Source organism: Nuphar pumila, chromosome 14, assembly GCF_984573655.1.
Source record: "Nuphar pumila chromosome 14, dmNupPumi1.hap1.1, whole genome shotgun sequence".
In the NCBI taxonomy this organism is placed as follows: Eukaryota; Viridiplantae; Streptophyta; class Magnoliopsida; order Nymphaeales; family Nymphaeaceae; genus Nuphar; species Nuphar pumila.
Window position 1 is genome coordinate 34,514,242 of NC_143262.1, and position 15,870 is coordinate 34,530,111.

General features: G+C 36.1%; 1 protein-coding gene across 1 annotated transcript in view; it reads left to right on the forward strand.

Moving 5' to 3' along the window:
- The window catches only part of LOC149816745 (P-loop containing nucleoside triphosphate hydrolases superfamily protein), a 69,585-nt gene that overhangs the window by 39,068 nt on the left and 14,647 nt on the right, over positions 1–15,870 (forward strand). Inside the window, exon 7 of the mRNA XM_089986766.1 lies at positions 9,108–9,239. Coding sequence (XP_089842892.1) covers positions 9,108–9,239 — 132 coding nt within the window. The remainder of the gene's footprint in view (positions 1–9,107; positions 9,240–15,870) is intronic.

Here is a 15,870-nt window from a genome sequence, read left to right on the forward strand (position 1 = left end):
CTTGCAAGCGAAACTACTTCAATATGAGATGACCTTAAAGGGGATGTCACATGACACTGGTGGACAGGTTCTTGCTACTGGTGTTTCTTTTGGCCAGAGACGTGGTGATAGTCATTTTGGTGCAGGCAGAGGATGAGGACGAGGTACTCCAAGGGGGCGTGGGTTACTACCCACCCCGAATGCCTCTCCTTCTTATAATGTGAAAAGCGTGCCCACCTGTTATCTCTGTAACAAGCGAGGTCACGTCAAAGCCAACTGTTGGCACAATCCACAGAACAAAGGAAAGTTCCAGAAATGTGAGAGCTTGTCAGGACGAAAGGAGAACCTTTCAAAGTTTGGTGGAGATGTGAAAGAGCTTCTTTTGGCCACATTGTCTGAACTTGATCTGAAACACGATGATAAAGGAGTCTGGTACATTGATTCAGAGGCAACTACTCATGTCACAGGTAATGCAGGTAAATTCTCTACTTTAATTCCCTATTTTGAAAAAAGTAACATCGTCACTGGAGACGGGTCGCACCACCCCCATCACCCACATTGGAAATGTTTCTATCCCCTTTCCTAAATCTCCACTTCATCTTTCTAATGTTCTTCATGCCCCAAATATTACAAAAAATATTGTTTCCGTTTTCTAAGCTTGTTGATCATACCAATTCTTCCGTTGAATTCACTCCGTCTTTTGTTTATGTCAAGGATCTACAAACGAAGAAGACATTCGCTAGAGGGGAACGCCGGGGAAATATGTGTCTTCCAGGAGGATCCTTCTACTTGTGTTCGACCTACCTTGAAGTCATCTCCTCAGTCTATGTCGTCAAAGAATATTCATGTGTTCAATTTGCAATCTTCAAATAAATATAATAAGCCCGATTTTTGGCATTTGCGTCTTGGTGATTGTGGTCGAGTCTTTGTTGAGCGACTAGTATCTAATGGTCTTATTCCTGAGTCTAGCCGGATTCCTAGACCAGATAATAAAATGTGTTCAAGTTGTCAAATGTGTAAGAGTCATGTTCTTCCTTTTCATTCAATAAATGAGAGAGCTTCAAGGCCTTTTGAAATCGTCTGTTTTGATGTATGGGGACCGACTCCTAATCCTTCTAATTCTGGCAGCAAATATTATGTTATTTTTATTGATAATTTCTCCCGCTTCACTTGGATATATTTCATGAAGAATAAATCAGAAGTCTTCTCTATTTTTCGTTGTTTTCATGCATTTGTCAAAACTCACTTTTCTTGTAATATTTTACATTTCCAATGTGATGGTGGTGGGGGGGATACTCCTCCAGGGATTTTATCAATTACCTCCAAGATAATGGGATAAATTGTAGAGTATCTTGCCCGCATACACCCCAACAGAATGGAGTTGCAGAACGGAAACAACGTCACATTGTGGAAAGCGTTATGAGCATGATGCACGGAAGTCATACTCCCATAGGACTCTGGACAGAGGCCTTTCACTCTGCTGTTCACATTATTAATCGTCTGTCCATGAAGCTTTTAGAAAATAAATCACCTTATTTCATCATATTTGGGAAACATCCTGATTATGATGAACTAAATTTTTTTGGCTGCATGTGTTATGTTCATATTGACTCTTCTCTGCGAAACAAGTTTCAGGTTAAAGCATCCAAGTGTAGATTTTTCGGATATGTAGATCACTACAAAGGGTACAGGTGTTATGATCTTGACAGCAGACCAATTAAGATATCTAGGAATGTAGTTTTTGATGAAAATGATTTTGGAGATGGAGAATATGTTTCTGCTCAAACCAATATGAATGCGCTATTTTATGATCCATGGCTCAGTGCAAAGCTCTTTTCTGCAACCAACAATGAGTATTCTTCCTCCTGTGCTCAAGGAACATCCTGTCAAGATGGATACAGTGGCATACAAGAACTTGAAATAGAACATCCTCCAGAGATTAACAAGTTTGCTGGGCAAGTTTATAGGAGAAGACAAAGGGACTCACTCTTGACTCCGGATGATATTGAACAAGAAAAGTATATGTTTCATCCATCCAACGCCATCACTTCTCAATTTCTAATACAGTAGCAATTCCGATCAGACGATCTGAAAGAGCTCGGCATCCTATTGAAAGGTGGGTCAGTTATGAGAATTTCACCATGGATTTTCAGTTATTTTTGTCACAGATTGAGAAAGAGACCGAGCCTAGACATTTTCATCAAGCCATTAATTCCAAAAAATGGATTCAAGCTATGAATGAAGAGATGAAAGCTTTGTACCAATGTCAAACATGGACAGTTGTCCCTCGACCTCCAGATAAAAATGTTGTTGGCTCACGATGGGTCTACAAGATCAAATACAAACCGGATGGGAGTGTTGAACGATACAAAGCTCGTCTCGTAGCAAATGGATTCACTCAAGAGTTTGGACAGGACTATGATGAAACTTTTAGTCCAGTTGTGAAAATGGGCACAATTTGCATTGTTCTTTCATTGGCTGTAGATTATGGTTGGAGAATAAGTCAGCTAGATGCGAAAAATGCCTTTCTTCATGGGGATTTGAAGGAAGAAGTATACATGGAACAACCGCCAGGATATACAGGAGATTCGAAAGAGTATGTATGCAGATTAAATTGAGCACTCTATGGACTACAACAAGCATCTTGATCTTGGTTTGAGAGTTTCTCCCTAGAAATTCAAAGACATGGTTTTTATCAATCGCAATTGGATCACTCCCTCTTTATTCTTCGAGGTAAGGAGTTTACTACCTTCTTGTTGATATATGTTGATGATATAATTATTACAGGAAGTAGTGAGAGTCATATTCAAGAAACTAAAGATCTTCTGAGTCAAAGGTTCAAAATGAAGGACCTTGGAAACCTTCGGTATTTTCTTGGAGTAGATGTGGATGATCAAGGAAATAAACTTACTTTGACCCAACATAAATACACCCTGAATTTGTTAGAAAAGGGTGAAATGAAAGATTGCAAGCCTCTTGCTACTCCTAGTGTGCTTAACCAGAAACTAAGTGTGCAAGACAGAGACTTGTATCATGATCCCACCAAATATCGGAGTCTAGTGGGAATGCTTCAATATCTTACTTTTACCAGGCCCGATATTACATATTCAGTCAATCAAGTTTCTCAATTCATGCATGAGCCAAGGACGGGACACATGGATGCAGTAAAAAGGATACTGAGGTACTTGAAGAGTACTGTTTGAGATGGATTTTTGTACACCAAAAGCAGATCCATGAATACTGTTCATGACATAATTGCTTATTCAGATGTAGACTGGGCCGGAGATCCTGATGATCGAAAGTCAGTTTCAGGGTATGGCGTTTTCATTGGTGTCAATCTTGTTTCCTGAAGTAGTAGAAAACAGAAAGCAATGACTATATCTAGCACAAAAGCAGAATACAGGGCGATGGCTGCTGCTACAGCAGAAGTAACATGGAGTAGACATTTGTTAACAGAGCTAAAAGAGCCGATTGCTAGTTGTTCTCTCTTTTGTGACAACCAAAGTGCTATTCAAATATCTCTTAATCCCATTCATCACAGCAATACTAAGCACATTGAGATTGATCAATATTTTATCAGGCAGAAGATTGAAGAAAAAGAGATTAAGCCCCATTATATTAGAATAGAAGACCAAGTGGCTGATTTGTTCACTAAAGGACTCACAAAGTGCCGTTTTTGGTTCCTAAAGAGCAAGTTGTCCATGATCTAAAATCATGCACAACTTGAGGGAGACTATTAGACCGTGTACTTGTTTTGTATTTAAGTTTGGATCTGGATCCGGATCCAAACTACTTGTATGTACCATGTCCACAATATAATGGCATACTTGTAAATACCCTCAACTTGTCAGGGTTATTGTGAAGGCTATGTATTAGGGATTTTGCCTATATATTAATGAAATAGGTCACAGTTTCTCATTATGAAAACCGTGACTCATTGCAACCTCTCTCTCTTCCTTCTCTTAATTTCTCGTTCGCAGGTTCTGGAGAAAACTCACAATATACACATATTTATATGTATATATATCTATACAACCATATTATATAGGTATATATAGCTATATATATACCTTTATACATTTTAACACCAATTACTCTCTCTGCATTCCTTTAGTGCATTGTAACTGATTAGTGGTTTATCATTATACATGCAAATTCTTTTAAGAACTTATGATATAATAAATGTTATAGTTTACTTTTTTAACTTCTTTTGTGAAGAGAAACTGAATCTGTGAGATTCAGAGATCCGTCTTGGACCAGTGCAATCTACTGGTTTCTGGGCATGAAGATTGATAGGTGCTTTAGTCAATGTAGGGTCTGAATGCTGAATATAACCAATATCACCTGAGATTGTTTTCTGTAGTTTGTTGACTGTTCAGAATTTGGAACATGTTTTTTAGCAGAATCTTCATTCCCATATTTTTTGTAATTCAAACTTGATGATGCTGTATACAATGGAAGTCCAGCAATAACTAGTGCTTAAGAGTTGAGAATCACCAAAACTATTATACAACTAGATGTTTGTTTCAAGATTCTGTATTATTCAAGTAATTGGGATCAATACGACTAGCAGGAGATGTAATTGCTCTCTTGAGAAGAAAGTTCTTTAATTTAAAACCATAATTTTATGACCACTTCCAACCATGAAATTAGAATAAGAAATAGAGAGTAGTTGGTAGTAAGAGTGGACGAGGAATACTTGTGGGTGCTTTTGAAAGATCCTGCTGTATTATAGCCCTTAGTGACACATGTAAGAAAAAGAGAGTAGTTGGTAGTAAGAGTGGACAAGGAAAACTATCACATCTATAACTTTATTATCCTCTCTGCTGTATTATAGCCCTTAATGACACATGTGAGAAGCTGTTGATAACATGATCAATGATATAGTGTGACAATTTAGCAGGATTTTGAAATGTGTAGGTTCTGTCCACTACCAGATATCCACCATGACCTTCAAGACCTTACCCTCTACACCATTCTTGTAAGTATCGTACGATATGGTACTATACATATCGTTACTATTTACTCTAACGATATGATATACAGACTCGGGTGTATCGTATAATACACTTCAAATGCATTTTAAAAGCGCCATTTTTTTTTTTACTTTGGATTTTAAAGACCTTCCTAAGGCCGATTTCTCCATTTGCGTAGAGGCCATTAGAGGGAAACCACACACCCATAGGAGACTTGAGAGTGTTTTGGGGTCCGATCCTTGCGCGTGGAAGAGGCCTTTGTGATTTTCTCACGTAAGAGTGCATTTTCACCTAATTTTCACTTAAGGAAGTGAGATAAGGTAAAAGGTCATTGTTCTTTGCTTCATTTGTGTATGCTTGAAGTTGAAGGAGGGTAAGCTCCTTTTTTTTTGATGATTTTAAAAGATATTACTTTACTTTTAGTTTTTTTACCCTTGATCCAATTTTTTGTGCCCTTAGAACTCAAAATTTGTCCTTAAATGTGTTAGTAATCCGTGCTCTAGGAGGTCGATAGAGGGTGGAGGTCTTGTGGATGCCTCTCAAGGGATCCTGCTTTGAAATATTGTACACCAGTTGACTTGGAGATGCATTTGAAAGGAATAGTAAATTGTAACTTTTGTGGTTTTGTAATGCATAGAGGATTGTATAGATTTAAATCAGAGTTATCAAAAGCTTCTTAGATAGATGAGAAGTCTGCTTACTGAAACTCGCTTCGGAAGCGCGATACTCGCTTCCGAAACTTGATGGGAATCTCGATTCTCCTACGCTTCTCCTATTCTTTTCACACGCTTCATCTTTTCTTCTTATATATTTTTTTACTCTACTTTTCATGTTTTTATGTGTTTCCTCTCATGCTTCTCATCCACTTCCATGTGCTTTCTCTAAATTGACAATCATTATTTTTAGATTTTGTTAAAAATTTAATTCTTACACTAAAAAATTATGAAATTTAAGAATAATCATTTTTATTTTAGTTTTTATTTGCTTTGCATTTCGATTCTCATTCAATTCTTATATTGTTTTTTTTATTCCTCACTTCTTGCTTCCTATACATTTTAAAATGCATCGCTTCTTGCTTCTGCTTCCTGTATCGTTTTTCGCTTCTGTTTCCTGTATCGTTTTTCGCTTCTGCTTCTTAGCTTGGCAACCTTGATTTAAATGTCATGTTATCGGGCATAACAACTCCACTGAGAAATTATGTATGCATCTCATTTGTTCTGAAATTCGTTTTAAGCTTCTTACTAGTCTTATAGAAGATGATAAAAGAAATGTACGAGTACGTGCAACATTTGTGGGCGAGAAATTGCGAGAGGTTGTCCTTGATTTAGAAGATGAAGATGGCCCATCATCATCTCAAGCCATTGAACGATGCAATAAACGAAGAAAATCATTGAGCTAAAGTTTGATACTAAAGATGACTTTTATATATAGACATATGTTTCTGAACTCTAGCTTGTATGCCTTTTCCCTTAGCATGGTTGCACAACCAAATGTGTGCTGTTAAATGTTGAATGACATATCTATGTTTAGTTAATCTTATTACATAAATATATTGTGTTATTGTATTCTATGATTTTTTTTTCAGTTTTTTTAGATTTTTAATTTTTTTTAGTGAAATTTATGATTTTTTACGATACACTACGATACTATATGTATCTTACTTTGGGCCCAACCGATATGGTTTACGATACACTACTTACAACCTTTCTCTACACTACATTGATGTTGATCGTTCCCATGCCAAAAATGGAAAATGTTGATGCCTTCCTCATAGCCAAAAATTCATATTGATGTTGCGTGTGGAATTATGACTAAAGCATCATTTAGGCCTCCAAAATAAGTTAATGAATCTCATTTTGGAAAAATCATCAAAATTTAGCTTCACTTGTGACTTCTTTTAACGGAAACATCTGAATAGGATATTCTAGTAAGGATGTGGAGTTATTAATAAGCTGTTGCAGGGAGTCTCAGCTTGTTTCTTGTTTTGTCCAATACTTCTTTAATCCTTTTGTTCCTGACGTGCAGTTGGAATGGGAGGATCTTGGAATGAGGGCATAAAGTCTTCTGACAAATTGGTTGATGCTCCTTTTGTGCCCACTGAAGAAGAAGATAGACATTGAGCGAAATTTTGTCATTTAGGATCTTCAGCTTCCACAGGGGAACCACTCATTTAATCTTTCTCCTAGGCCCCAGACTTCATTTATGATTCATAATGGTGGTGCCTTCTCGAGGTTGTTTTGATCGTGTAGCAGGTCTTCATGAGGAGCAATACTTCACTTTGGTCCCTATTTAGATATGTGTTCACATACCCTATCTGGGACCTGTGAAAGGTCAATGCGGATACAATCATGTCTCCTTTTGTTTTCTATGTAGGAGGCCTTTTTTGTCCAATCAGAGATCGATGTATTGCTTCATCCCTTATATTTTTCTTGAACCTTTTCCTATCCCCTGTCTCCCTTTTGAGTGATCTCCCTCTCCTCCTAGGGCTACATATCGGCATTTTGGAGCCTCAAGAAAATTGGACCTGCTGGTGAACTTTTGTTTCTTCAGAATCGCTGGCCATGATTATCACCGTATTAATACTTTTGGAACTTATTGGTTTTATTTCTAACATCATATGGTGACTTCTGGTGATGTCATCCTAAAATTTCTTCAGATCTATACCTGCCTGCCTTCAGTTCATCCTCTTTCACTTTCACTGACCTTATTCTTTGATTGCATCTCCTTTTGTGTCTTTCTTATTTGACATTGAGCTTATTTTGATCGTCTTATTTGCATTCATATTATAAAAAAGGGAAAATGCTGTCAATATATATATATATATATATATATATATATATATATATATATATATATATATATATTCTGTACATACGTATCCTAGAGGCATTTTAGTCTTTTCACACATGTACAATTTCTGTATGTATTTTTCCTTTGTTTGTTTTTCTATTTTTATTTTCTTATTATTTTATTATTCCCTGCCTCAAGGGCTTATTGGGAACTCCCCCAAAAGATTCGTTGGACTCTACCCAACGACTACATTTCTACCCGTTGGGTAGATCCCAACAACTCCTTTGAGCCTCCACAATGTGTATAAATATAGGGTTAGCGCCCCCATTCCTTGAATCACTTCTTGAAGGGATTATTCCCCAATAATATTCATTATTTTATGAGTGTTCTCATCCCTTAGTGGCTTATTCTTGTATTTTCATGTGTTGACCCATAAGAGGTCTTATTCTCTATGTGTTCTCTTGCCCATAAGTGGCACACCAAAGCATTTACTTCAGCTCGTGACAAATACATACATACATACATATGTATGTATGTATTCAGCTTCCTCGTTTCGGTTTATACACTGTCCATCTGTTGGACCAAGTAGATGGCACACAATTTTTCATCTATGTCCTCTCCTATTAACTTTTCCTTTCTTAGCTAATTGGTTAATGAGAAACTTGATTCCTTATATAACTTTAAAAAAGTGGATCATTCTGTTTATCAGAAATCTTGAGCTAATGGGACACCTTGATGAACCTAAGGCCGCTCTTGCTGGGTTTGACTCTTCGCATACTAGACAATGTTTGAGTGAAACAACATGCCTGCACATGCTAGACAAATTGGCTTATTCAACTAGTGGCGTCTCCAGATATAAAACCAACCTCAGGTCTAGTTAGTGTCATGATAATGCATAATGTATGATTTTGAGTTTTTCATGGAGGGAAATTGCTGATTCATGAACTTTGCTGAAAAATAGTACAAGAGGTTTGTCATGGATTTAGACATGCAGTTTACAGATTTTGAATGGATTGCGTACATAGAAAATACTTGTGCCTAGAGGTTTTGGAGAAGGATGCTTTATTAAATTAGGCTAGATAACTCATATCTACAAAAATATGTACATTGCAATGGCCGAGATGCTCTTGGCGTACATACATGTGAGAAAATATGCAATTGTAGATGAAATGACTAGAGAACTGATTGCAACTGCTACATGCTATTCAACATAAACATTCATTGGATGAAATCTGTTAAGATATGGCCAAAAGATCTCTTAGTTTTGCTTTTGCATTTTTGTTTCATTAGTAACATTCTTTTTTCCTTTGCAGTGGTTTGCAATTAATGGACCATGAAACTAAATTTCCTTTTTTTTTGCAGATATCCTGTAGTGCTCAAGATAAACTGCTGAATATTCTTGCTCTTTTGAAGTTGGAACTAGTTCAAAAGAAAGTGCTGATCTTTGTCAATAGTATTAACATGGGATTTAAGTTAAAACTCTTTCTTGAACAGGTGAGAGTACAAGTAGCTTGAATAATGGGGTTTGAAACACATGCATTGATTATAAAATATGTGTAGAGGAAGTAGAGCTGATGCTAGCATTCGAATCATAATTATCATTGCCGTGAGAAACTGAATTTGTTCTATTTTCAAGAAGACTTTGGAAAGGCTCTACATCGTGAAACTTCACTGCAAACTGTATGATATTGATAAGATATTAAAATTTTAATTTAATGTCAATTCCCTTTTCTAGAATTTCCATAATTTCTCAGAAAATTATTATTTCTAAATCTTCTGAAGAATTGTGTATAACCATGATACTAGTAGTGGTTATGGCAGTTAATAAATGCAGTAGATGAACATCGTCTTGGATAGATATATACTTGCATCCACAATTCCACATGCATGCTTGCATTCCATTCGTAATGCGTAACTTTTCTGAAAGTTTTCTTCTTTATGTTCTGCAAAAATCAAATTCACTATAATGATACTGTTTTTGTAATTACATAATATTAGTTATATTAGATACTAGATAGTGTTTATTAAATCAGTTCGTGTTTTTACTAGTGCAAGCATAATTATATTCCCATCTTATCTTGCATCTTCCTTCTTCAAATAAACCTGTTACTGTCATATCTGATTTGTACATTGTGTTCTTCAATGCTGTACTCTAAGAACATGAGAGAAAGGCTAGAATAAGGGAATAAAAAGAATTACTTGCCGGAGTCCCAAAACCTGGATCAGTGGGCACGTGGGATATCATTTACAGTAATGGGCCTCCTAGTGTAAATTGCAAAATGCCCTTGCTATGTGTAGAAAGTACAAAAATGGTAATGTGTAATATGACTACACTAGATAAAAAACCTAAAGATTACAACTATCTCCTTGTCAAACCAAGCTGGTCCAATCATAGTGTAAGACCCTCGAGAGTTCATCCTTGATGATGTTATTTTGAATGAAGTCAATGAGTCAGTCAGTCATAGTTGAATTGGTAATTGAGACACCCTAGCATATCGTGCAAGTATCAGTACCAGATACTAGTATCAAACTCGTTTTGGAAACCACAAATAGAAGCATCAGATGTTTCAGAAACGCATCCGAATTGCTTTAGAAACTCATAGTATCTAAAGTAGAAGCTCGTTTTTATTATATTATGAATGAGTACTAAACCCATTTTTATCAGGATTTCTACATACAATTAAAATCCATTACTGCAATGACACTATTTTCATTAAGACTTTAAATCTTGACTTACGAAGAAATTATAATATAATACTAATTGAATAAATATAGAGAGAAAAGAAGGAAAGTGAGGGAAACACCATGTACTTCATTGAAGAAGAATTAAATGGATACAAAAATATATGGGAGCTGACCCCTATTAGCTCACTAAAAGACAAAAACCAGTGACTTTACAGCAACCCATGGCTAAGCACAAGAATACCCCTCTAAATAATAAGATGTACAAGTAAGGAGGGGTAGCACAAATAACAATAATACATATATATATTACATTGCTTAACAGTTACCAATTTTTTGGAAACCATGTCAACATTTTTTACAAGCTTGTACCAAATTTTTTGAAGTTGTCTCAAATTCTCAATACAAATTTCAAGTAAAAATCTATCTGAAACTTTTTAAACCCTCACATACCACTATTAATACATTGTACCATACCAATACCTTATATATGTACCAGTATCAATACCAATTCTGGCAACTATGGGCATAAGTCATATTTCACAATTTACAATTGAGTCCCAACAAATCTTGTCTCATCTCTTGATTCTCCACCTTTTCTTGGGAAAAGGTTTTATCGTGTTTGGTTTTATTATGCTGTACATGATTCATAGAGATAGAAATTACATTGGGATCATCACAATGCAATATAGATTTACCCGAAGCTTTTAATGGAAAGATAAGAAGGTGCCAAATCCAAGTATCCTCGACTGTCATAGATGCCATTGCATCGTATTCATTTTCTGTGCTAGATTTAGCCACAATTCTTTATTTCCTGCTGCTCGATGGAACCAAATGTCTTTAGATAAACATAATATCTTGAAACTAAACTCCTTGTTTTACAATCCCTTGCCCAATCAGCATTTAAGTAAGCCATAGTGCTGATCTTGGGCTGATTTGGAGTAAATGAGAATCTTTTGTATGAGTCCTTCAGTGGAAGTCTCTTTAGCCACAATTCTTTATTTCCTGATGCTCGATGGAACCAAATGTCTTTAGATAAACATAATATCTTGAAACTAAACTCCTTGTTTTACAATCCCTTGCCCAATCAGCATTTAAGTAAGCCATAGTGCTGATCTTGGGCTGAGTTGGAGTAAATGAGAATCTTTTGTATGAGTTCTTCAGCGGCAGTCTCTTTAGCGTAGAACAAAATTCTCTTGACTGCATTTATAAGACACAATATATAGAATATAATATATTAGGTTTTGTGAAGGTTAGGTATTGTAAGGCACCAACTATGCTCCTCAGGATGTGGCAACTCTCAATCATCATTCCTCAATGGAGTCTCTATGGCAATAGACATCTTCATTGGTTTGCAATCAGTCATCTGTTCTACTCAGGATGCAGCAACAACTCTCCATCATCATCCTTCAGTCATGTCCCCAAGGCCATAGGTGTCCTCTTCAGTTTGCAATCAATCATACCTGTGAACTAGGTTGTCCATGTCTGCTTTAGGCCATATATCACCTTTGGTCAACTTTTTTGCAGGTCTCTTTGGGCATAGATGGATGGTTGGTTTTTATTCAAGAAGACATTGTTTACGCTCATTTGGTGCAAATTTCAACAGTATGCGACAGCCAAAGATAAACTCCTTAGATTTTTCCCATTCTCGCAATTGGACTAAAAGTTTTGTCACAGTACAATCAAAGTCCTTGGATGTATCCCTTTGCACCAGTCTCGCTTTAAACTTCATAATGGTCTTGTTGGCCTTGTACTTGATTTTTTACACCCACTTGCTGATATCTTCTTGTTCCTTAGTCGATCAACTGCATCCCAGATACCACACTTAAGAAAGCTTGCACCTCTATATTCATGGCTTTAACCCATCTTCTGTGAGTGCATGTTTGATAGTAGGTTTCCTCCTTCCTGTTATTTGTAAGGGTTTGACAAAAGTACAGTTGGAGTTGTGTTGATTTGTGGGTTTGGACTTGAGAGTCTTATGGCCTCATGGGTCTTATGGTTCTAGTTTTTGGGTTGCATCACAGATCTAATAAAGGGGTTGTCCAATTATAAAAAGTCTAGGGTTTGCTTAGGGTTTGTTTAATACTCTCATGTATTGGTAATTTGAAATATGAAATAAAGTATCTTGTAGGCCAAACAATCGGCTGTGGAGGTCAAGGTTCCTTTAAAGCAACTCTGAATAGATCGCTTCCCATCTTTTCCTCTTGCACACCTCTCTCTCTCTCTTTAATTTCTTTTATCCTTTTTTTTTGTTGGTGAGCAGCCACTATCTTTGACTTTTCCCTCTTGTGGCCGCTTTAGCTGGGAAATCAGCAGCATTGACTTCTCCCTCTCATGGCTGCTTTAGATGGGAGATCAGAAGCAAGCTCTCTCTTTCTCTCTCTGAGGTGCATCTATGGCATGCAGTGCTAGTTGAGGATCAACCAACTATGTGTCGCAGGCCCTAAGCTGCAGTGGCGTGGCAGGTCTAGGCCAGTTCGGTCAACTTAAACCGACCAGATTCAATTGGCCGTCAGTCAGGCATCCAACCCTCTTCATTTTGACATTTGCTAGGCCGATCTGCAGTTGCTACACCTGTCCGCTTCTAGGTTTGAACTTGGCTGACCAATCAAGCACCTTGGGCATGAAATCTGCCCTAGTAGCCTTGATGCTAAGGTTTCTTGATCCCACATAGGTGAGGGCAAACACTTATGCTTCTATTATTTATACTAAAATCCTAATAAGGTCTGTTACAAAGGGATATTAATCTTACATAAAAAGTAGCAAAATAACAAGTTAACAAATTGCCATCACAAAATATTACAACAAAGAATACAAAATAATCAAATATTATGAAAGTGCCAAAACAGATGCTAATGCAGGTCCGCCAACATAGAATTATGAAAAATACCCCTGGCTGATAAAACGACTAAAGCACCCCCATCATCCTAACAAGAACATGCGAAAAAGGAGATGGAGAAGAAAAACAGCTTGTGGAACTCCTAGCAGTTGAAAATTACATTAATACCCCTGCTATGTGTAAAACCTAGAAAATTGGTAAGATGTGTAATAACTATACTACATGTAGAAAAAAGTGGAAATTACAACTATCTCTTTGTCAACAACTTGCTTCTCGCAGTTACAATAAGTAAAGATGCTTTCTTTTTTATCTTTTTTATTCTAATGCTCTTTATTTTACCTGCCATGACAAACACTCCTGATGGAATGAATTGAGATGTAGATTACACCTGCGAGGTTTTATTCTAAAAAAAGAAATTTAAGACTGTCCTCAACCCCCTACTGTTGGGAGGAACTATATATTATATAGAGTGAGTGGTAGCTGTGTCAGCTACCAACAAGATGTGTGTGGCCATCCATCACAGTGCGTGATGGACGGCCACAGTCGAAAAAAATGCGAAAAAGGGGCAAAAATATGAATTTGCTCATTTTTACCCCTTTAATGGCAGTTTTCGACCACTGCTAAAGGTCTCAATTCCACCGCTAAAGGGCAAAAACGTGAATTTTTTTCGGTTTGCCCTTTTTTTTGCATTTTTTGGATGGACGGCCAGTGCTATTCCACTGTAGCTGCACACCTAAGGGTTGCACTGCTATATATATATATATATATATATATATATATATATATATATATATATATATATATATGGCCACTAGAAATATGAGAACTACCGTGCGAACTTGGCATTTCCAACATTTTTTTTGCAAATCCAACCATGCAGATGTGTTTGGCATGGTGAATTTGCTAGGAATCAATTGTTGGATAGTGTATTTTCGATGAAAAAACATGATGCTTGGATGCTTAAATATTTATGAAGATTCTGAGCCATTGATTTTAAAGCTTTAAAAATCTTGCTTATGCATCATAATCGGATGATTTAAGAGCTGGTCCCAATAAAACCAAGCATGTAGGTCACACCCGTACGGTTAGATTTAAGAGAAAAGAAATAAAAACCCATGAAAATCGTGGTTCACATAGTAGTTCTCATGTTTCCCGTTGTCATATTCTAGTGACCCTATATATATATATATATATATATATATATATATATATATATATATATATATATGCTAGTTGTGTACCACTTTTCTGGCCTATGCCTACCGGGCTTTTGAAGGGTTTTTTCCCCATTTTTTCCTTAAATCTGACCATATAGATGACTTCTACATGTTTGATTTTATAAGAATCAACTCTTGGATAATCCGATTTCAACATGCAGGTAGGTTTTTATAAGATTTAAAAATTGACGGTCTAAAATTTTCATAAATATTCAAGGCTTAAAAAATAATATATATCTTTTATCGAAAATACAAGATTCAAATCTACCATGCTAAACACATCTGCAAGGTCAAATTTGCTAAAAACAACCTGAAAATGTATGTTCACTCGTGGTAGGCAGCTACCACTTTTCTGTCTCTCTCTCTCTCTCTCTATATATATATATATATATATATATAAAAGAAAAGAGTGGTTTCTATTGAATAGTTCTGTATCTTCATTAGTAGCAAGTATTTACCCTATATATATGTACAAAAATTGGATCCTCTACATTGCGGACAGTGCTGATTTTTGATGTTCCAAGCCATGTTGGCAAATCTGGCCCCACAGATTTTGATGAAAATAATATGAATTTATGACTTAGATTTATAAAATTTCTGAGTTGCCGATTTTTGAAGCCTTATCAAAACCTGCTCACATGTCATAATCTGATGATCAAAAGGCCTATTTCTAGTAAATAGAGCATTTAGATTATAATTGTGAAGTCACATTCTCCCCCAAAAAATTAACAAGTTTAAAAATTAAGACTGTCTGCAACCTCCTATTGTTAGGAGGAACCAATTGCTCTCTCTCTCTCTCTATATATATATATATCTATCTATATATATATAGGGGTTTAACTAACTTGAAACTAGTTATATTAATGTTAGTAGAGTTCAATTGATTGAAATGACCAATACATAGTTACTTTTTGGCGTCAAAGAAGACATTTTTGCTTTTTAAATTTGAATTAATAGAGTATGCCTGGTTACTTTTGAAAAATATGATTGATATTAGTTACTATTTTGGGTCAAAAAAGGCATTTTGCTTTTCAAATTCAAATTACTAAAGTTTACCTTGTTACTTTTTGAAAAATCTACTTAATATTTTGTTTTTCTCCAAAATAAAAGACTTGCTTTTCCCCTAAAATAACTATGTATTTTAAAAGATGCAATTGTTTTTAAAGGTGTCCTTGTCATTTCAACGAGGTGTATTCTTCTATGTTAATATATTGACAAGTATTGGCATTTAAAAAAAACATGGCATTTTCCAGCCATTTAAAATGTTAAATACATCCAAAACTATGTCACAGGGATTCGGCCAGATAGGTGCCACAGCCGCGTCGACGCGGGTGCTGGTGCGGCACCCTGTGCGGTCAACCCGACCCTGGGTGCGGTCAATGCACCC